We start from the raw sequence: 24155 nt of genomic DNA, 5'->3' as shown, positions 1-24155 counted from the left end.
AGACGGAGTCTCCCTCTGTCGCCCAGGCTGGAGTGCAGTGGTGCAATCTCAGCTCACTGTAACTTCTGCCTCCTGGGTTCAAGCGATTCTCCTGCCTCAGGCTCCTGAGTAGCTGGGATTACAGGCACCCACCATGACGCCTGGCTAATTTTTGTATTTTTAGTAGAGATGGGGTTTCACCAGGTTGGTCAGGCTGGTCTCTAACTACTGACCTTGTGATCCACCTGCCTTGACCTCCCAAAGTGCTGGGACTACAGGTGTGAGCCACCGTGCCCAGCCCCAGGTCTACATTTTTTCTTATTACAAAAGCAACACGTGCTATTATGGAAAATGAGAAACTGCAACGAGGCCAAAAAAAAGAGGGAAGTCCCAAAAAAACCACTGTAAACACTCAGGCGTGGACCTTTCCAGACCTTTAGATGTATTTTTTTGTTAATTTTTAAAAATTACTTAATTTTTTTTTAAGAGACGAGATCTCTCTGTGTGGCCCAGGCAGGAGTCCATGGCTATTACCAAAGGCCATCTCAACAGTGCTTTACAGCCTCAAACTCCTGGCCTCAAGGGATCTTCCCTCCTCAGTCTCCCAAGCAGTTGGGACTACAGGCACGTACCACCACTCCCAGCTTAGATGCACTTTTAAAAACGAGATCACACTCACATTCTGGCTTGCTACCTGTTTTTCTTTCCACTTAGCAATATGCATATATGCCTGTTAACCTAAGCCATCACTTTTTGGATGGTTGAAAAGTTAAGGTACTGTATAGGTATTCTGTAATTTAACCATTCATCTTTGTTTGGGGCATTTGAGATATATCCACCCCCACCCCTGTCTTAAAGTATTATTTTTGGGAAGTGGTGGTGCTTATCCTTGTGGATGAATCTTTTTGCACATCTGTATTTTCTAGGAGATATTGGCAGGACAAGTGTGAGGATGGATGCTGGCTTCATGGCTATTTGGATTAGGCTACAAGAGAGAAGAGCACAGGCCACAAGCATCTCAGGATTTCAGCACTGAGTCAGAAAGAGCTCCTCACCCCACTTCTGTGGGCAAGAGAGAGATATTGACTGAACCACATAGAACAGCTGGCAAATGTTGGCTGGTGGAACGCACAGTATCCCAAATGGCTAGATGGATGTGAAAGAACAGGAAGACAGAGCCCAGCTTAACGAGGGGGGATCTCACAGGGATGGGTGGGCTGGTGGGAGGTGGTGGCCCCAGACACTGCAGGCATTCAAGCAGCAAATCAGGATGACTACCTGGGAGGGTAGTCCTGTGCAAGGCAGACAGGAGGCTAAATGCTTCCCTTCATCTCTTCCTTCCTTCCATAACCACGTCATAAGCACCACTGTGTGCCAGGGATGGGACTACATACGGTCTCCACTGGTGTCTCTGGCAACGCTGAGCCACACTCACCCTTTGCAGGCATGGTGGGAGTAAACTGTCTTAGTGAAAGGCACAGGAAAAGGGACTACTAGCAGGTATGCCACTGAGAAAACACTGAAAAGTTAATATACTTTAACAACCATACACACACATTAAGTGTGGGCTGTTTTTCAAATTTCTAATTACACTGTTTTGAAATCTACTTATCTTAGGAAGGGACCGAACACAAGGGAGCATAAATCGAATGTCTTCAGGAGGGACACAGAGCACGCCAGGGGTCTGCACCAAAGGCTCAGCTCCTGAAGTGTGCAGTGAACCCATGCCAGGGCCAGTTCAGAGGCAGAACGGTTTGATGATTCATTTCATTATCAGCAGAACTCCAGCTATCAAGGCATCAGTACTGGGCAAGGGCTAGGGCCTGGGGCACACTTTGCCTTAACTGTTTTTGGAAGAAACCAATGGAAACCCTAACTTCACAATAACAAACTGAGATAGGCCACTCGGTGCCAAATACTGTTCATGTGGGGGTGAGGGAGGTGGTCTCTGCTCCCTTCTAGCCAGAACGACTCACAGGCAGGCTGCCAGTGGGTGGGCGGGCAGGCTTCCCAGTTGCGCCATAGTTGCCCAGTGCTGAGCTTGCAGGCCTTATGGAGCCAGCAGGTCCTGCGGGGTATTTCTGGCAGCAACACAACAAAGCGGTCCTGGACCCTGGCAGAGCAATTTGGTGCTTGCAGCCGCTGAGGAGGCCTGAAACTGCCTGCTGCCGTGGGCTGTAACCTCAACTACCTCTGTTTGGAAGATAAAATCCAATTGACTGCCACTTACATAAATGTAACAGGAAGTTTCTGAATGGCTTCCCCTGTGTCTTGAGGCCGTTACCTTGGTATTGCTAAACTAACAGCTGAAATGAACCCAGACAACACCTCATCAAAGCTGCGGGGCGAGGAAGCCGCGGTCCAGAGGCAGACAGCAGTGTTCCTGCCAAACCACAGGAGATTTCACTCTGTGGCTCTTTCCCGCAGAAATGCCAACAGCTGGGAAAGCCATCAGAGAACAGGTAAAGTGGGTGCAGCCGAACGTTGTGGCTGGAAAAAGATTTGCGAGCTGCAGAAAAAAGTCATCCGTTTTGATGGAGCTTCCCTTGTGTGCTTTCTGAACGGGGGCGCCCTGCTGGATTCCACAGACCTGTTCTGCACCTCTGTGCCACTAAGCATCTGGGGAAATATTCAGCTTTTCTACAAAATAGGTCATCTTTCCACACTTGTTATGCTCCTTGTCGACTCTGCTGAAATAGCCACAGCACAAAAGAAATTCTCCCTGGAGATGCTGTTCTTAGACAATCACGTTCCCTCTCCCCTTGGAGAGCCTGGATCCTGGAGTGGAGCCAGGGACGGGGGCTTAAGAACATCCCTGTCCCTCCCCTTCCCAGCAGGAATGTCACCCAGAAGTGGAACAACTGGCTTTTGCTTATACTTCCAAACCTATTAGGGAGTGATCATAACGAGAAAAACTAATACTGACAAGAATTATGCCATTGTTCTATTTCATCTATTTAGTAACCTGTAGTTGCAATTTTTAGAAAAAAGATTACCTTTTAAATAACCGATTCATTATGGTACATGAATGAATGCCATGTTCCTGTGTTCAAAATGTCACTCACCATTAAGGGTGTGTGCTGGTAAGTGGCACCAATTTGCCACTTTCCCCTTCTACACAAACACCCCTGACTGGCGGCCCAGGATAATCGGAGGCGAGTTTGTGGGTTTCCTCGGCTCTTAGCAAGTCACCTGTACTGCCAAGCACCTAATGAATCTCAATTCTGTAATAAGGCTTGTAAGTTTTCCCCTCCCTGGGCGAAGGTGAAAAGGAAAACTAGGACTGATGAAGTTCCTGCCAAGGTAACCCTATCAATTTCAAGGCCGAGTTCAGAAACCACAGACTGATACTCCAGGGGTGTGAGGGGAGACCGCCAGTGTACCCTCTGGCCACAAACCTGGCTGTGAGAAATGAGAGGTGAGGACAGACTTGGATACGGGAGGGTGAGCTGACCGGGGCTCAGCTCGGCTCTGCTCCCGAGGCCCCGTGGGAAGCCTGCCCGGGTCTGGCAGGTGAACAATGTGGCGAGTATTCTCTGGAAACCTCCCTTCAAGCCTGTGAAATCCACACATTGTTTTTCATCATTAGTTTCAAAACATGCTGAGTATTTGGCCCTTCTCTAAGTGCTGTGGTGACACAAAGGAAAGGGAAGGCCTGGTCCCTGCAGGGAACGGGCCCCTGGCAGGAAGAAAAGAGAGGTAAGAAGACAGGTCCCACGAGAAGACAGAGAACGTGTGGAAGGAGGTGGTGCTCCGGCAGTGGCCTCACATACCTGATATGGCATACAAATTGGAGTGCTGGTACTCGTAGTCCGTACGGGTGCTGTTCCTGCCTCGGAAGGTGGCAGGAAGTGTTAGGGAGATGTGCCTGTGGAAGAGACAGAGGAGAGAAAGGAGGTTACAAGGAGCATTTCCCAAGACTCAGGAAGCACTCACACCATCAACAGCTGAAATGTAGCACAGAGCAGCAGGCAGAGCAGGTGCTTCTGGCCAGCGCCTCCTTCTCAATCAAGCATGACTCCTCCACCGGGCTCAAGTCCTCTTAAGGAATTGGAAGTTTCTGGACATCAGCAGCCAACTTTTTTCCATACTGGAAAGGACATCCAAGAGGAAGAAAGTGTGTCCCAAGCCTTACAACATGCCCAAGGGACTGTATGGGGTGGCAGTTTGATCCGGATTTCTGCCCTCTGGGTAAAATGCACCAGCGGGACCGTAACACCCAGGAGCTGAACACCAGCCTCGGTTTGCTCCATTTGCCATACAAACGCTTCCATTCCTAGGCCACAGGGCTGCTGAGGATCACGGCACAGGAAGCACTTGGGAAATAAAGGTGTTGGGAATTATTATTGCCATATGAGTCCAGGAGACTAATGACCTCTGAAAATCAGAATGGCACATTGCTCTGAACTGCTATGTCATCTGTTCCCCCTCAGCCAGCGCACACAGTAGGTGCTCAGGAAAGCACATTCCAGACCGATACAGCACGGTCTTTGATGGCTCAGGTGTGAGCCATTAAAGCTTACAAAGAACACACAGCCTAAGTGAGCATTTAGTCAAAAGTAAATAACCCATTTGGCATGGTCACCAGCTGCCTGTAGTGAATGCTGAAAAGAAAAATTAAACAAATAGGAAAAGTATTTAAATCCCAACAGGTCTGGGGAAAAAGACAACAAAAAAATCTCTTGGTGGGATGACTGGGGGCTGTGCTGCAATAGCGCAGGAGCCTAACCTGTGGCCACCCCTGGTCATTTCCGAAAGGGAAGAGACTGCTGGAGGGAACACTTATTACAAAGTAAGTGGTCAGTTACTGGGTGCCTTTTTCACACAGCACGTGTGACCTTCTAGAATGGCTGCTGTGCATGAAGACTCCTGGGAAGGCTGGGCACGGTGGCTCATGCCTGTAATCCCAGCACTCTGGGAGGCCGAGGCAGGTAGATCACCAAAGGTTGGGAGTTTGACACCTGTCTGGCCAACATGGTGAAACCCCATCTCTACTAATCCCAGCTACTTGGGAAGCTTGAGGCGGGAGAATCACTTGAACCCGGGAGGCTGAGGTTGCAGTGAGCCGAGATCACACCACTGCACTCCAGCCTGGGTGACAGAGCAAAACTCTGTCTAAAAAAAAAAGACTCCTGGGAGGAAAGGCTCTCCAGGGAGGGGCTGTTCTCACAGGGCCAGGATTGAGCTGCAACCAGAAGGGGCCTTCCAGGGGCAAGGTGAGCACCAAGGGCTGTGGAGGCACTGGGTCTGCCAGCCAGAGTGAGCACTCATGGCAGACACTCAGCCACAGACCAGCCAGGCAAGCACCAACTGTATGCTCTGGGCTTTGGGGAATCAGCAGACACACGTACAGCGAGCACGTCCACCGGGTACACTGGCGTGTGTGGAGGGAACCGGAATATTCTGTGTGTTACTGCTGCTAATTAAGAGTATAGAGGTGAGCTCCCTCAGCTTAGGCTACAGGGAATAAAGGTGCAGAAACAAATCAAGGTGCAATGTGACATGTGATTGGAGAACAAGAAAAACTGAGTGCTGGTGATCATGAAAAGAAGGAACGATATATTCTGTTAAAGGAACAAGGCTTCAGTACCCCTCAGGGTGCCATGGGTGTGAAAGGCACCCCACCAGGGAGTCAGAGAGAGCCAGCACTTCCCCACAGGGTTAGGGCACATGTCAGAAGCGGAGCGAGAAATGCAGGCAGGGCCAGATGGAAAGGACGCCAAACACCACCACAAGAGGCTTGGGTTCAAACTCCCAGGATGGAGGTTTCTAAACTCCCGTTCTGGCATTAATGAAGGTGTCAGTCACCTGGGAACTTGCTCCAACACACACTTGCAGGGCCTAACCCTGGAGAGTCCGATTCAGTGGGCATGGCTGGGTGCAGCCCAGAAATCTATTTTTAACAAGCTCCAGGGGTGAATCTGGAGACTGGCAGAGTTTGGGAACCCTGCAAGGGTAAGGAGCAGCTGCAGAAGGGTTTTCAGCAGTTGATCAATGTCTCTGACCACAGCACTTAGTTAATGAAGCTGAGCAAACAGAAGAGTGAATTATCAACTGTGGTTGTGGTTGAGCAGAGCTAAAATGATGACAGGTGACCCTGCTGAGAGTGTCACCAGGTGCCAGCCCCGAGAACGTAGATGTCACACATCTTCCTATGGCTCCTCACAATGCCCCTTGAGGCAGGTATGGGAGCAGCTACACAATGTGCAGGGCCCAGTGCATGTTGAAAACACCGGGCCCTTATTCAAATGCTATCAAGAATTTCAAGATGGCAACAGAACATTAACCCATGGTGGGGCCCTTCTGAGCACAGGGCCTTGTGTGTGTGACTAAAAGGACCCGGGGTGGGTGCTGTTATTTCACTCACTGTACCAATGAGGGAATTTCCAGGAGCCAAGAAAGTATTCTGCTTCATGGCTGCCAGACTAAGATTTCTATGCCTTAACAGCCCTAAAAAGGTGCATGCAAGCTAACTAAGGATGCAGAGTGATCTGTGCAGTGCAGTGAATACTCCAGGGGCTAGAAGCATTCAGGGAGGCTCTGAGAGGAGGCAGGGGCCTTAGCAGAACTTTGGGAGCCAGGTGGACATGGATGATGGCAGAGGCCAGCCAGGAGGCAGAGGAGAAAATGGGGCCAGCCGAGCTGTTGGGTGGTCAAATATGCATCAACACAGATCTGTGAGGGACTCAGTGGTGGCAGGACAGGCAGGGGACATGAAAATAACCACAAAGTCACCTGAACACTTGCTTACAAGTGTGATTTCCTATGGAAAGCAGGAAGACTCAAGTGCTACGAAGGGCAGGGTAGGAGGAGGCTCCCTGGACAGCTTCCTGGAGGAAGGAACATTGAGGTGGGAACTAAGGATAGGCAGAAATCAGAGAGATGCGGCAGGGAGACAGGGTGTGCACCTGAGGCTCTGTGGGGAGTCTGACCTCCTCCAGACTTAGGAGGAAGCCAGGGTGGCCAGGCCTAGAAGGCCAGGAAGAGGTTGGGGCCAGGCCATAGATGGTTTTGGGGGCCATGCCACGTGGAGCGCAGCATGGGGTTCTGCCTTTCTCTGGAAGGATTTTTAAGCAGAAATGTACCAAGATCCAAATTACAATTTCAAAAGCATGCCCATCTGTGGGAGGAAATAAAATTAAGATGCCAGTGTGGATGGGAATGGTAGCAGCAAATGATGACAGAGTTGTTCGTGAGCCTACTATTACTCACCACCTACTTTGCGCAAAGCCTTCATTCCTGTCAACATGACCTGCCACAGACCCCCTAAATGGACAGTTTAGGGGAAATTTAGGACTTAAAAGAAGTATATGAGCAATAGCAGCAACGAAAGAGTGTATAAGCAACAGAGAAATCAAGGGGCCCGGCTCTTCAGCTACCCCATGCAACACTGATGTCCGGGGCCACACTTTCTTGTTCCTCCAGGGCCTCAGGTTTTGTCTGGCTCATCCTGCAACTCACCCCCAACCCCAGGTTCTCTTCCCTCCTTGCAGATGATTCTTTCTGCCCCCACCTCACTCCCACCTCACCTCCCACCTTTGCAAGGGTCCTGGCTTAGCTGTCTTCTCACTGCACACTTCTACATCCCTGGCACACCAGCTCACCTTCCAGGTTCTGCCTCTTGCCACTACTTACGTCCCCTCTCCTCCAGAAAGAGTGGAAGTCTTGCCAATCTCTGAACAGGCCTTATTTTTCTCATGCCTAGTTCTTTATCCATGCCACTCCCTTTTCCTAGGAATCTCCATTCTTCCTTACCTACTCTTCAAACTCCTATTCATGCTTCAAGACCCCACCCAACCACCCCCTCTTTGGTAAAACCTTTCCTGGGCTTGCCCCAGGCCAGATCAGGTGCCTGAGTGTTTTCTCTCACCCCACTCCAGGTATCACAACACATTTCAGTCATCTGATATAAACCTGCCCCCTAATGTGATTGGAACCTCCTCCAGAGCAGGGCCAAATCTCATCAATTTGGTACTTCATTTTCTGGGACAATTTTTTTTGGTCACAGGGTAGACAATTACTGACATTTGTTGACCAAATCAAGTGTTGAAGTTAGCCCCCTAAAACCCCTGGGTCTCTTTTTTGACATGAACTGCTGTTAGTCTCTATCCTTTCATTTCTCCCCGTGAGCATTTTCCCAATTAGACTCCAGGGGTCTCTATTTTATACCCTGAATCCCACCTCTCCATTATGGAGGAAAATAGGTATGGGAAAGAAGAAATCAGCGGCAGCAGCAACCAGGAATTTACAAGATGTTAAAAAAAAAAAAAGGAAAGTTTCTGTTCATATACAATAGACAATGTGTGCCTGATACCGCAAATGTGAAATTAAAAGAAGATTCAAGTCACAGGCTGCTGTATTTTTTGCAAAATAACTGCTCAGTAGGGATCTACTGAACTGATACCAGGTTACCAAAAACTCCAGCTAAAGTAGCTGATGCAAGAGTGAGTATGGGATGGTATTCAGAGAGCAGCAGGTGGGAAGGCCCCAGGGGCAGAGAAAGCTTTAGGGAGAAGGGTTCCTCCCTACATGGCAAAGAGCTTCTCCTGCATTTCTGCTCCCATTGTTCCTGGACATAAGAAGCAGGGGACATGGGGACAGGAGGACAGAAGAAACATCAAGCGTTCCCATTAATGAGAATGAATAGTTTGGGCCCCAGGGACAGATCACCTGTGGTTAAACAGGACAAAGAAGTCTCCTGCTGAAGGAGAAGTGGCCCAGGGGTGCTTTGGTGTCAGATTAGCCAAGTGAGAGATGAGGAAGGCTCTGCCATCAGCTGGGTCTAGGGCGAGATTCCAGTTCCCCAGCATGGGTGGAGCCCCACCTGCCAGGACCTGGGCTGGGGGCCTTCAGTACATCACCCGGCCTCATACCCTCAGCAACCATTTTAGGCAAGAGTAATTATTCTCATTTGAGGCTCTGAGAGGTGAAGGTGATGAAGAGAAAGCTAGGAATTAACGAAGAGGTCAGTCCATGTGTCCTCCGGAGGTGGTTATCACTACGGTAGTTACCCTGATTCATCTTCACTATCGGGCATATAAAATGAGACTACTCAGCCAGGGCCACAGGGTCCCTCCTGAAGGCCCTTTTGAAATCAGTGATACCAGGGATGCAATACAGCTGCCACTCACTAGCTCAGTGATCCCAACAGGTTACAGTGAAATATACAGAGCTGGATGACCAATGGCCCGACTGCACACCCAGGGAGGCAGAGCAGTTGTAGAGGTTAGGGCAGTGCCCCCGAGTCTGCGGGATGTGGGTCCAAATCCCAGCACCAGCACCAGGGAGCCACAGAGCCTTTAGCAGGGGTGTGCTGCCTCCCAGGGCACAGAGGGCCACCATGCAGGCAGGGTTGAGAGCACGGAACCAGGCATGGGTGACCACATACAAGCATGCAAGCTTCCATCCTATTCCAACTCCCCCCATTCTTGCCGCCTTGGCATTATTTTAGGGTCCGGCTCATGAGGGCCTCAGTGCAGTACCACATCAAAACCCATGGCGCCTTTCCTCTGCATTAGGATGAAATCCAAACCTGCCCACGGCTGAGAGGGGCTTCTGGCTCCAGCCCATCCCTCCTCTCTGACCAGGTCTCGTCCACCCTCCCTGCACTCACCTCTGCCAACCTCAGCAGCTGCTTTTGTCCCTGCAGCCCCTGCTCTTGTTCCCGCCTCAGGGTCTTTGCACTTGCCACTGTCCCCAGATCTCAGCAGCTGGCTTCCCCTCCCTCCCCAGTCAGGCCACCCTTCTGATGAGGCATCCCCTCCAGCCATGCTCACAATACCCGCCTCCTCCCTGCATAGCCCTTCCCACTCCACCAGGCTGTCTTGACTTGTTTTCTGGCCACCAGAATGTCATTTCCATCATGCTTTTTCTTCCCACTACATCCCCAGTGGCGAGAACAATGCCCAGCACACAGTGGGCGCTTAACAAATATTAGGGAAAACCCTCTAAGGTTACCTACTACTTGTTGATCTGATTCTGACTTGTAAGTAGGGATAGTTTTGGGAAACTTCTAGGAAGCCTTGTCACTTCTCTCCTTTTCATCCCCATGACTGGGTTCGTTAAAGCCTTGGAAAATACAACTATTTCTGATTTATGATATTTTTATATAAACAATAAATTCATCAAAGATAAAAAAAAAATAAAAAAAAAAATTAAAAAAAAACAATAAATTCATCACAGCACTGCTTATAAAGCCAAAAAGCAGAATCAGATGAACCATCAAACAATGGAGGACTGGCTAAAATATTGTGGTACCACTGTTTCATGAAATATTTAGCTGTCTTTTGAAACATTTTAGAAGATTCTTTATTGGTCTGTGCCTGTGCCTATGACCATAGCATCCAATGAGAAAAGACAGAAAATCCTTATTTTTATGCTTGGAATTGTGGTCAGTTAACCCAACACCCTTTGGCTTCTTTCCCACACAAAGGCCTCTGGTTCATGAGAATGAACAGCTTGAACTGTCTAAGGGGACTGAAGGAAGGCCCCGATCACAACCCTGTACCTGGTGGAGGGAGGAAGGAGAAGACCAGGAGCTGCACTAGGCCCCGGGCATCAGATGCTCACCTCTTCTGCAGCTCCCAGCCAAGGGAGTTATAAAAACAAGTAGGTGCTTCACAGCATCAAACAAAACTGAGAGGTCACCCGGGGGGCAGTGGCTCATGCCTGTAATCCCCGGACTTTGGGAGGCCAAGGCGGGTGGGTCGCTTGAACCCAGGAGTTCAAGACCAGCCTGGGCATCATGGTAAAACCCCGTCTCTACCAAACAAACAAACAAACAAAAAAACAAATATTAGCCAGTTTCATAATCCGGTCTCAAAATAAATAGATAGATAAAAATTTTAAAAAAACAAACCAAGATGTCCACGAGAATGATGGTGGCTGGCACACTCACGGATAGCAGTTTCAGTGGAGTCATTTTAGTGGGCCCCAAAGTTGACCACTCTGTAGGCAGATCCGTAAGTTGAGATTTTAGGAGAGCTCATAAAGCTCCCAAGCAGAATAAAGAGAAGGAGACTCAAAGGCTGGAGATACTGTCTCTACTTAGGATTGTGCCTGGAGGTGAAGGCCTTCTGGCACCTTCCCCAGTAAGTCTTGGACCCCTGGAGCAAGGGCTGTCCATCAGAGGACAACCATTTCTGCCACTTGACTCAAATGGTGGATTATTATTCCAAAATCTATGTGGTCACTGAAGAACTGTAAAGAACAGTCCCTAAATCCTCGGGGAGCCTTACCAAGCTCTCCTCCCCTCCCCCCTGCCCACAGAGCTGCCCAGAGGAGACAGGGCTCACCCTGCTGCTTCTGGTGGCCATCACGTCTCTCTGCAGGGGGCACTGGCTGTTCTGTAACAAATAAGTCAGCATGCACACACTGCCAACGACGACGGCTCCAGCTAAATAGATGCTGAGGGGAATTTCATTTTTTCCCCCAAGTCGGTCTTAGGCACCTTATTCAATTAACACGGTCACTAAGCTGCAGACAGCTCCATATAAAAGCCCTTCAGTTATAGAATACATTTTATTATGTGACAATAGTTGCCAGCACGATTTATTTCCTTTGATGGGATTCTGCTTTTTCCTTGTTAATTTAAATCTGTATTTTCTAGTGCTGATTCCAGGTCTGTGTGAATTTTTAAATGTTACCATTAATCTTGTGAACCCAGTGGCCACATATAATGAAGACGGCTCTGCCCAGGCAGCTGCAGAGCCTGGTGCCCTCCCAGACTGTCAAAGGGCAGCGTCAAGGGAGTGGTGATTAGCAAGGAAGAGGCGCACTGAGAGTCAGAGGCAGTCACTACTTTTGTCTCACACCCCTTACACACACACACACACACACACGCCCCAAACTTTATGACACAAAACTACAACTCCCATTTCATTTTTCTGAGCTGAATGTTGTATTAAAACCACCTTCTGGGGCTGCAGTTTTCAATGGCATTCCCAAAATGGGGCCCAAAATTTTCAGGGAGTCCACAAGATCACAGCTATTTTCATAATAATGAAACGACACTTGCCTTTTAAAAAAATAAGATACAGAAAAGCACAAACATATGTGTATTAGTCGGGGTTCTCTAGAGGGATAGAACTAATAGGATACTGATAAAGGGGAGTTTATTAAGTATTAACTCACATGATTACAAGGTCCCACACAGGCTGTGTGCAAGCTGAGGCGCAAGGTGAGCCAGTCCAAGCCCCAAAACTGAAGAACTTGGAGTCCGACATCTGAGGGCAGAAAGCATCCAGCACGGGAGAAAGATGTAGGCTGGGAGGCTAGGCCAGTCTTGTCTTTTCACATTTTTCTGCCTGCTTTACATTCTACCCAAATTGGCAGCTGATTAGATGGTGCCCGCCCAGATTAAGGGCAGGTCTGCCTTTCCCAGCCCCCTCACTCAAATGTTAATCTCCTTTGACAACACCCTCACAGACACACCCAGGATCAACACTTTGCATCCTTCAATGCAATCAAGTTGACACTCAGTATTAACCATCACAATATTCAAGGAAAAAACAATCAATGAATTTGACTTCATCAACAGTTAAGATTCTTGCTCTCCAAGATGCTGATACAAAAATAAAAGGCAAGCCACAGATCTGCAGAAAACATTTATAAAACATGCCCAACTAATATCTAGGATATATACATAACTCTTAGAACTTAATAGAAGACAACCCAGTTTTAAAATGGCCAAACAATTTCAATGGACTCTTCACTGAAGAAAATCTAATAGGTCAATCAGCGCATGAAAAGATGTTCAACAACATTAGTCACTAGGGAGATGCAAATTAAAAGTACAACAAGATACTACTATATGTCTTCTAGAATGCAAAAATTAAGTCGACTGACAGTATCTACCACTGGCAAGGATGTGGAGATGGGGAGCAGCTGGAACTCTCATGCTCTGTTGGCGGGAGGGAAAATGGTATAACCACTTCAGAAAACAGTCTGCAGTTTTTAAAAAAGTTAAACATACCCTATCATATAACCCAGCCATTACCCTTCCAGATTTTTACTGAAGAGAAATGAAGCATATGTCTGCACAAAGGTTTGTACACAAACGTACTGAGAAGCTTCATTTGTAATAGTCAAAAACTAAAAACAAGCCAGCTGTCCAATAACAGGTGACTGGGTAAACAAATCCTGGTATATCTTATGAGATGGATGTTAGCAATAAAAAAGGAACAAACTGTTGATACAGGCAGGATGGGTACATCTCAAGATGCTGCTGCTGAAAAAAATGAGCAAGGTGGGAAACAGTGCTTCGGTATGATTCCATTTATACAAAATTCCAGAAAATGCAAACTCAGACCAGGCATGGAGGCTCATGCCTGTAATCCCAGGAGGCTGAGGTGGGGGGGATCACCTGGGGCCAGGAGTTTGAGACCAGCTTAGCCAATGTGGTGTAAAATACAAAAATTAGCCAGGTGTGGTGGTGGGCACCTGTAATCCCAGTCTGAGGCAGGAGAATTGCTTAACCCCGGAGGCAGAGGTTGTAGTGAGCTGAGAGCATGCCATTGCATTCCAGCCTGGGCAACAAGAGCAAAACTCCCTCTAAAAAAGAAAGAAAAGAAAAGAAAATGCAAACTTATCTACAGAGATAGAAAGCAGGCCGGTGGTTGCCTGAACGGGATGGGGGTGGGAAAGACACAAAGGAACTTTTGGGGGTGGTGCGTAGATTCATGATCTTAATTTTGGTGATGGTTTCTCAGGTGTATGCCTGTGTCAAAATTCATCAAAGTGCATTATATAAATATGTGCAGTTTATTGTATGTTGATTATACTTCAGTAAAGGTGAAAATACTTTCCTGATTTTTTTAAAAAAGGACCTAAATATAGAAGCCAATGGTGTTCACAGTATTCCAGAAAATACAATGGAAAGACGATTCATCCTGGGAAATACTAATGGTGACTTCAGACTTTTCCTCCACGATATTAAATGCTGGATGATGATGCAGCCACAGAGTTTTGAAGGTGAAAAAAGTTGTGATTCAGAAATTTTTTACTACTTCAAGTTGTGTTTTGTGCAGGAAGACAACAACAGAGGATTATTCACGTCACTCTCTCTAGGGGAAACGCATAATCATATACTCCAGATCATTCTAATTTAATACCAAAGAATGGCGAAGTCATGAGACAAAAGGGCCAGCATTTACTCCTCCCTTTTTGAAATTTGAGAAAATAACCTGAAATGTGGGAAATGACCTGTTTAAGAAAAGGTAAAAATAGCATCAGTTGGCTTGTTTACAGCGTGTACCTGTCATATGCATCTTATGATCTCTAACCCCACCCCAGAGAGAGGTGCTGAGAGCACCCCTACTCCACAGGTGTCTCAGAGAGGCTCCACAGCTTGCTTCTCAGCTGGATACAGCTTGGACTTAAAGACCAAGTGTGCAGGAGCTTGGATTTGAATGCTGATGGGGCAAATTACACAATTCAGGCTCTTAATTATGATACTCTACTCAAAAACTGGAAATAATGTTACAATGTCCGACTCAGAATATTATGTAGACATAAAATGCTGTTTACACGTTTTGGGAGGAGGGTTGGAGTGAGGAGCTTGGGATCCGTATATGGAGTATGATCACAGCTGTGGAAGGAAAGGACAGGAACCGGGGCTGTGGGGCAGCATTTGTCACGGCAACGAACTGGGAGCAGCCTAATGACCATCCGTAAGAGAAGGCTAATAAAATGTGGAATTTTCATATAATACTAAAGTAGGATGGAACGAATAGATGAAGAGAGCCAGAGGTTTTTCTGTAAAAATAGCCAACTCCCAAAGACATGGCTGTTAAGTAAAACAAACCCAAAAAAACCAGCCAAGCAAAAACGAAGTTGCAGAATGATGTATTATAAATAATCCCACAAGACAGTCTTTTTCCATGGGCACACACAGCTAAGCTACAGTATCACAAAGGGCCCAGAGGGAGTAACTCACAGAGGTGACTGAGGGGCAGGAGAGGCTCATGGTACTGATGACAGAAGCCTCTAAGGTGGGAGTGTGGATTTTTCCCACTGCTTTTCCATATTTTTTAAGTGTTAATTTTTTTCAGTGAGAAATTATTTTTCTTTTTATCAGAAAAAAAGATGCCAAAAACTAGAATGCGTCTCAATGTGGTTGGGAGAGAAGAGACACAAATATGAGAGCATCCAGGGTGGTGCCTGGTGCTGAAGGGACATCTTGTTTTCTATATAATGTGTCTGCTGGTGGACAAAGACCAGAGGTCATGTACAAAGGAAAGGAATGGACTGTGAGGGCAGCAGAGGAAACATGAAAAGCAACAAAAATCCAGTTAAGGAAGGAAGGGGAAGAAGAACACAGCAAATAGCTAAATGAAATTCCGTTTTATTCCTGCAAAACACCACTGGGAAGAAGTCATCTGTGACGCACAGCTTCTGTGCCAGGTGTAAGGACGTGCTTAATGAATGCCATTTAATGAAGAAAAAGGCTCTTATAAAACACCTGGCACAAGCAGGGTGTGGGAGTCACAGGGAAGGGGACCTTTGCTGCACCTGCTGGCATTTTAATAAGCACCTTCTAGAGTGCCCGCTCTCCAAGGCTGGTCAATGGTGTCAGAAAGAGGTCCCTGACCATTGCTCACACTTGCTGACAGTTTAGGGAACCTTATTTCTTAAAGACCATATGCTCAGGTATTGGATCGCCCTGGAAGGTAATTAAAATGAATCATTTTCAGCTGGAAGGGCCCAACTACCACTCGAATCCTCCTCAATGACTTCACAGCCAGGATTCCTGCTCCACATCCCTGCGTTTCCCAAGTGGGGCTCTGAATTACGATTGAGACCTGTGAAGACCCAGAGATGTGAGGAGATACTGTAATTCTTTTTTTGTAACTTGGTTCCACTGAAAGAGAAAGTCAACTTTTAATCACTCTAGGCTCTAAACTATTTTCAATTGTGGTGATTTTTCTTTTCTCATTGATTTTGGGGCCAACCTCAGAGAGAAACCACCATGTGCAAAGTTTACTATCATTTCCCACAGTCTGATGAGTCGCTTTTTTGTTTCATTTTGTAATTGACACCAGCCAAGACAAGGTTTTGCAAAACTTAAAACAGACCTACTTCCTCTTCAGTTATATTCACTATATTATAAACTTTCTATGCCTAGACCTAAACCTTAATTCCAAATATTACCCAATGAACACAACCCCATCCTAGGGGAGCTGGACCAGTATCAACAGGCACACAAGCTGCTACAACTAGGATGTGGCGACTGACTCAGCATGCGTTTTTTCTTGCGCTCCTACTGTGTGGTAGGCACTGCCTAGCACCAACACAGTTTAAGAAACCAAATGAAACTTGTATCTTCCCCTTTAGGAATTTATCTATAAGTCAACTGAAGCACAAACATAAATCTCCTACATCACAAAGTAAAAAGCTCTGAATATCAAAAGATAGACCATAAAGGACAATATGGTTATATGCTACAATGTTAAAACAGTGGCATGAAAAAGAAATAACCAAAACAACAAACATCTGTTGAGAGTCTAACACATGCCAGGCACTTCATTAGGCCCTGGGAGGTATCCAGGACATGGGAGCCAGGGTCCCACCTGCAAAGAGCAAAGACTGTGGCAGGGGAGAAAAGGCCTGAGCAATGAAATAGTAATTCAAGAATCTCGACAATGGCCCAAGAGACGTCACGAAGCCAAGGATGGGCAACAGAGGTCCCAGGAGTCAGAGAGGTAGGAGATGGGATTTGACTTGCATGGCTGGGGGTGGCTTTCCAGGGGCAGCCAGTGTGAAGGCTTTGCTCCTGTAATTTTTGCTCCTGTAATTATTTAGGACTATGGCAGTTACTACTCGCTGGGCACCTGCACTGTTCCTCATGCTTCATACCCATCTCTAATCTAAACCACCCAGCAAGGGAGGTAGTACCCTATACATGGGGAAAAGTGGTTCAGAGAAGTTAAGTAACTCACCCAAAGTCATGCAGCTAAAGAAAATGGCTGGGCTGGGTTGTGTGTTCGTGCTCTTTCCATCATGCCATGTTGCTTTACTGAGATAATGCAGAGCAGGAAGTAAGTGCAAACACTGACCTGTTCATTTTCCATTCAGGAAGCCCATTCGCAGTGATCAGTATAACTCCAACCTACCAGCCTGACTGTAGAATGGGTTTTCCTCATGGGCAACACACACACACGTGCGCCTGCACACACACAGACACACACACCCAACCAAATCACTCTGCATTGGACAAGGGGGAAAAAACAGCTGCCACTGGAAGATGAAGAAAATCGCAATTCCAAACTCCCCAAGTTCCTAAACGCATAGCTTTAAAGTACGTGCAGCTCCATGGCATATGGCAAATCAATTACTAGTTTAAATCTTAAAACAAAAACATGGCAAGTGCGGTGCAGAAATAATCAAGAACAACCGTTAGGCTTAGATTACAGTGGGCCACTGGAGTTTTGAATACAATTAATCATCATTCCAGGCAATGGGAAGCCATATTGACACTTATTCCTAATTTGAATATTTAATTAGGGTGAAGTTCTTCATCAAATTACCGCAGAACTGGGAGAAAGCCTGGAAGACTTACACAATTACTATCTTAACCCCTTCCCAGCTGCTCACCTGTGAGCACAGCCGTTCTAGTCCCAGATCCACAGGGGAGGATGCCTGTGCCTGGTCTCTGATGCTGTGAGGCGCTGGAGGGGGTGCTGGTGACTGGAGTTGCAGCTGCAGCAGATGGGAGCCATGTGGTGGCAAAGGAAAGGTCTAAGGGGATGCCCTGCTCATGCTCAGGCTCAGTTCTGCAATGAACCCTGGACACAGACAGAAAGCCAGCATGCACAGGTGCTCACCAGGCACCAGGGTGGTGCTTTCTGTGTCCCCACATTTAATTCCTGTGACAAATCCTGCAAAGCAGGCATTTTTATACCCATTTCACAGAGGAAGAAACAGGCTCAGAGAGTGATAAAACTCACTCAAAGTATCACTGCCTGTGAGTGGCATAAAGAAGACCCAAGGGACTCACACACACACACACACACACGCACACGCGCACACACACACACACACACACACACATACACGTTATGTAATGACATAAGTGATGACAATGAGAACATGCAAAGGCCCACAAAAACGTCTTCAAAGCTGTATTTTGGATCATCTGCACCATGTGGCTAAATCAGAGGAAAACCAAAACCCAGGCCTCCTCAACCAGCACTCTAAAATTTAACTCTTGAGTTCAAAATGCATCACTGGGCCCCCTCAATGGAAGTCATGAAGCCTCTGTGCCCAGGGGCTTAGCAGAATGGTGGAGGTGGGGGCAGCAAAGCTCAAGGAACAGTCCCACAAGGCTGACTTGAGGCAAGGTGACAAGGTGGCCGTCCAAACCCCATAGAGTGGGCCTTGAGAAGGTGAGCGCTGCAGGACAGGTGTCCTCGGGGAGGGGAAAGTCCACAACAGGACAAGAAAATGTGAACTTGCATTCCTCTTTTCAAGATGGTCAAGGTGCAATGATACCATTTAGAACTACATATCAACTTGGAGATTACGTTTCCTTAATGTATGCCTTCGCTATCTGAAAAGACTTTTACAAACATTTCATAGATACCATGTGATTCTGCAAGACCAAAAATAACACATTTTCCCACATGATCTCCCCCAAGAACTCAGGACAGGGCCAAGGGCTGACTGCGCACATGGCACTGCACCACGGTGGGTCCAGAGACCTTTCTGCTTCCAGCCTCCATCGAGAAGCAGAGGAGGGACATCCTGATAGTTTCAGATTAGCCATTTCTCCTTAAAAGCCTGCAACGGGTTCAATTACCCTCTCGTGGAAATCGTCAAGGCTCCATTTGCAGTGGCCACTCTGAGCAGGACATGGATCGCCAAGCAGAAGGAGAGAGCTGCTCAGCCTCCTGCCTGCTCCCGCTGCAGACACAGACCCTAGATCTGGGTCCACCAGGCCTGCCCCTGGCTCATTCGTGGGGGCAGCGAATGGCGTCAGGAACTTTGAAACTTTCCTTTGTATATTACATTAATCCATATAAGAAAATCTCTTTTAATGAGGAGTGATGTAGTTACAAACTCTCCAGAGCCATAATTAGAGCAAACTAATTGAAGTTGTGTTTTGACACACTTTCCAAATTCACGGGTGCCGGATGACATATTCACAACACTGCTGCCGTACAACCATGGCGACGGCAAAATCATTAGGCTAATAACGCTTATTTGCATTCTTATCATGCCGGCGGCTTGCCCTTAAATACTGTTTCCACTACTGCTCTTTTACTGTAAGTTTCCACCAAAAGGTATTAACAGTAATTATTAGTACTTTAGTGGAATTTTAATGTTAAAGAATAACAATGTGCAGTAACATACATTGAATGACAATTCTTTCTCTTAACCACCCATCTGAAGGTTTGGGGGTTCTTCCTTGGCCCTCACCCCAGAGCTCAAGGGTAACCAGATGTGATTTCAGCTTCATTTACAACTCAGAGTTCACACCCAGTGGGATCTGAAGTCAGGGTTTCTGAACTATTCTGCTCCAAAAGTTTGATGAGAAAAATCTTTCTTTTTTTTTTTTTAAGTACAATAAAATGAAATAGCTAAGGAGAAATTTTTTCCTAGCAGTTAAAGAAAAAAAATCTCAATTTACAACACGGTCTTTGGTAATAACGCTAATGAATTCCAGGAGGACACGCTGTAGCCATTCCCTGTCACCCCCTCGCGGTGATTAAAGGCAGACGGGGAAGAACTCAGTTGTGAGGGAGAGGGTGGGGGTGGGGTCGTCGCGATCTGTCAATGTGGGGACACTGCTTGCCACCAACAAGGCCAATTTTGGGGATGCTTAACTCAGGCACTCACACACAGAGACGAAGACTCGACAGTTCCAAATAATGGTTATTAATGACGCCCTCTTCTAAAGTGACAAATTACTTCTGAAATTTAGAATTGAAGAAGTATGAAGAGTGAACGTGTCCCGCTGAACATGACGGGAAATGCCGGCCAGCATACAGAGTTCCCACTCATTGTGCACTGGGAGGAGGGCAGGGTCCCCCCTGCTTTGGGCATGTGGCTGTTGTACAAGGCAGTGACCACAACCACCTCTCCCAGCAGTTACTGTTGGTGACCATGGGTACATCCCAGCCATAAGAATGCTCTTTGGGTGAGAGGCATAAAATGTTGGTGCGTTGTATCAAGAAGTGAGACCTGGTCCCAACTTGGGGTTGGGTTAGATATTTGCTCAGATCCTTGGCTTCTGTAAATATCTTGGGGGCAAGTAAAGCCTCCACTACATCACTAACCACTGATAATCCAAGAGAAAATGTCTTAACTAAAAATACACACTTGTGTTGAATTTCAAACTACTCAAGTGTACATTTCAGGATGAATGCCTGATCTCAGCCTAGGAAGATTTAAATGAGTGAAGAAAATGCTTCCGCAGAAAAATGTCAAAAATGTCATACTGCTTTAAAGCATGGGAGTTTTCAGTTTCCTTGTACCAATCTGCTGTTTTTCAAGTCACTGATTACTTAATAAAAAAAAAAAAAGATGAAGAAAGGAAACTGACTTTCATAGCCGCAGCAACACTCCAAATCATGGTATTTATTCACTACATTTAAGTTTTATTACACTTGAACCTTGCAATGCCAAAACACCTACCTCCCATATAAAAGAAATGAAGAAAAAAGCCAAGTCTGGGACCAGGGGCACCACACTTCCATTCCAGATGATCTAGTCTAATCTTATAAACTGAAATATTTAAAGAGTCTCTAAACCTCGCTGACCTTACTTTTAAAAACAAGGAACATATGGGCACCGCTAGCTTTTCATCTTCTTCCAGCCTACTAAAATATCTGCTTTTCGAAAATTCAACAGTCGGGGGACTGCCAAAGTCAGATTCATAAAGGGCTGTGTGCATGAAAGCACAGGGCAAGCTGCAGTCTGGACTGAATACAGCACATCCTCTAACAAAGAGCCAAAGGCAACACTTGTCTCCTCCCTGCCCAATCCATCTCAAAGGCTGTGGAAAACAATTTGTTTAGCAAAATACAGCCATGACTGAGGAGGAGGTGGAATGTGGGCTACGGGCTGGATGGTGATTTTTGGTCCCATGCAAGGTCGAGCTCATAGCAGAGGGTCAGTGTTCAATCAGGAGGTCCTGAGGCTCCTTGGAGGCAGGCAGGGTGTTATGGTGAGATCTCTCCTCCAATCACAGGCCCTCTAACTCCTAACTCTCTGCCCTTAGATAAGTTATGATCTGTCCAAGCTTCAGTCTTCTCACTCTTAAAATGAGGACACAATTATTCACCTCACAACGTGGTTATAAAGAACATATCTGTGTGTGTGTGTGTGTGTGCGTGTGTGCATATATATATATAATGTTTACACAATGCCTGGCACAAGATGCCCAGAAAATTACAGCTGAAATAATGATGATGATAATAATTGCATTTATTTTAATAATTAATATTATTCTTCAACTGGAAACAAAACATCTGCTGCCCATGAAGGATATTCAGATTGAATTCTACCCTACCCACTGGCAAAAACTGGACCCAAATAAACTCAAAAGGCCTTTTAAAAGTAACTGCAAGCAGAGAATTTTATTAAATATCCCAATTAATAATTGAAACCCTGCATTGAAATAGAACAACATAGTTGGGGTTGGGGGGTGGGTGGTAGTAAAATCCTGGGAAATATCGCTGGTTTAACACCCATTTTTACTTTATTTGGCAGCTAGATTTACACTGAGAGACCCAGGTGAAACATTCCACAGGGCTACCTGCAAATTGACTGTCAGCTTCCACTCTGATAAAAGGTAAAATATCCTCCTCTAAATGGTCTAGTTCACAAAACCGACCCTAAAGTGAACTGATAAATCTGTTCTGACACACAGAAAACTATTTTCATAATCCTGAAAAAGGCCTTTCTCCAAACCCTGACGATGAAACCAACCGCACAAAGAGCCCTCGTGCACTTGCGAGCCAGACTAAGGAGGGAATAATTTTCCATTTATAACCCTGCTTCTTGGGATGGTAACAACAGAAAAGCGCACATAACCACCATGACCACCCAGAAAAGTAAGACACTCAGAAAGTCACCAAAATTACAAAAATAACACATTTACAAGCAGCAAATATCTTGTCAAAAATCTGACGTGAGAGCCCAAACGCCAAGGCCAGCTCCGAGGTGGGAGCTGAATTGACGAATCGTCAATTCTTCATTAAATAGAAGCTCTGACTTCCCAAGAAGCTGTATTAAAAATTAATATCAAAAAGTGTATTGCTCAGCCTAAACTCATCATTCATATCTAACAATACCGAACTGCATTCTAATGAAATTTCCCCTTCAAAATTACTCTGACACCAAAACTAAGTTTGATATTGGCCCAAGAGCAGCCGCCACTCTATTCCTGAGCATTCTGAAGATACTCAAATAACCTCACTCTGTAGGTCTCTTTCACACCACTCTCATGATCACCAGAATAAGCCACACTGCTTGAGCGCCCGCTTCAAAGCGAGGGAGGGATGGTGGTGCTGGGACCTCCGGGGCGGCCTCCACATGTTCCCTAAGTTGGCGTCCACAGTGCAAGTGTGCTGGATGCCAGCCAAAATTCACACGTCTCCCTCAGACTGCTTAGGCGGTTTCCGACCGGAGGGGCCTCTGCCAGGCGAGTTCCCCACCCACACGCCCTGGGAAGTCTTCATTCACCAGCTGCTGGTCAGGAGCCTGAAGAAGCTACACGGGAAGGTGGCAGGGCCACCTGGATGGGCACCCACCTACCCAACAGCCCCTAGAGGCACATGCTCGGCTCCCTGATGAAAGGCTTTACGGCTGGGAGCCTCGTGACGGTCTACATGCTAATGAGAGCTTGCCTGCCTGGGTGGAGATCCTAGCCCTGACACTTGCTAGATGTATGTATGACCTTGGGCAAGGGATTTGACCTCCTCGATCTCAGTTTCCTCAACTTAAACCTGGGCTAATAGTAATTGACTCACAGAGCTATTACTAGAATTAAAGGAGTTGGCTGGGTGCAGTGGCTCATGCCTGTAATCCTAGCACTTTGGGAGGTCAAGGCGGTAGGATCACTTGAGGTCAGGAGTTCGAAACCAGCCTGCCAACATGCTGAAACCACTGCTACTAAAAATACAAAAAATTAGCCAGGCGTGGTGGCGCGTGTTTGCAGTCCCAGCTACTCAGGAGGCTGAGGTGGGAGAACTGCTTGCACCTGGGAGGTGGAGGTTGCAGTGAGCTGAGATTGTATCACTGCACTCCAGCCTGGGCGACAGAGTCAGACTCTGCCTCAAAAAAAAAAAAGAATTACGGGAGTTATTTGTGAAGCCTTTGAACAGTACCTCATACCTAATAAATGCATACGTCTCTGCTGGATGGATGACGGATGGAAGGAGAGATGAATAAACAGATGATGTCCAGTCCTATGCATTAAACTAACTCACTTTATGCATCTAATAAACACTTTCTGGGTGCCCAACACATGCCAGCCACCTGGAATTCAGAGTTCTTTGCCATCTTGGGGCCACACGGTTTCCACTGAACACTTACTGTGAGCATGGAATGAGATGACATGTTTGAAAGTACTTGCTCAATTTTGATGAACGGTGATGCAACATAATCATCATTGCTATTTCTGTGTGACTAGCCTGTTTTGAGGCTTTAAAGGAGAAAAAGGAAAACATGAGGATCTCTGTCGTCAATAAGCAGCACATCTAGTCAATAAGATCAAACAGAAACACATGCAGCAATGACAGGGAATGGTGAGATGCCAAGCCGTGTGACGCAGGCAACTGGAGGAGGAGAAGGAAATGACACCGGCCAGACTTTCTAGACGTGCTGTGGGCTACTACAGGCCTGGGGCGGGGCTGGCCAGGGCCAATCCGAAGCATTCTGGAGTCCAGTCTAACCCTTCCAGGTGGGAAGGGACTGGCACCAGCTGAGGTGCGTGGTCAGGAACAGAGCAGAGATGATTTTGGAATGAGAAAGGTGTGTCCCTGAGCCATGGGGAGACTCGCCTAATTAATTCGAGAGGATGTAGGGGTGGGGGATGGGGGTGGTCAGACAACCAGAAGCGAGTGAAGGGTCTGGACTGAGGAAAAAGGAATATGAGCATGTCTGAAAACCCCAAAGCAGTTATACAGACAAAAAATGTAAACGTGGGCTATTTACAGAAATACTACCTGAGC

The 24155-nt window shown here is 46.7% G+C and overlaps 1 protein-coding gene across 10 annotated transcripts in view; it reads right to left on the bottom strand.

Moving 5' to 3' along the window:
* The window catches only part of MVB12B (multivesicular body subunit 12B), a 228186-nt gene that overhangs the window by 125036 nt on the left and 78995 nt on the right, over positions 1-24155 (bottom strand). For all 10 annotated transcript variants that reach the window (XR_004262372.1, XM_032257265.1, XM_032257266.1 and 7 more), the window contains exon 7: positions 3753-3847. Coding sequence is in view for 9 of the 10 variants with exons in the window: in XM_032257265.1 (XP_032113156.1) it covers positions 3753-3847 (95 nt within the window). In the remaining variant the exon portion in view is untranslated. The remainder of the gene's footprint in view (positions 1-3752; positions 3848-24155) is intronic.

This window comes from Sapajus apella, unplaced genomic scaffold (assembly GCF_009761245.1).
Source record: "Sapajus apella isolate SASKATOON/1434 unplaced genomic scaffold, GSC_monkey_1.0 scaffold97, whole genome shotgun sequence".
Lineage (NCBI taxonomy): Eukaryota > Metazoa > Chordata > Mammalia > Primates > Cebidae > Sapajus > Sapajus apella.
This window is presented reverse-complemented; position numbering and strand designations above follow the sequence as displayed.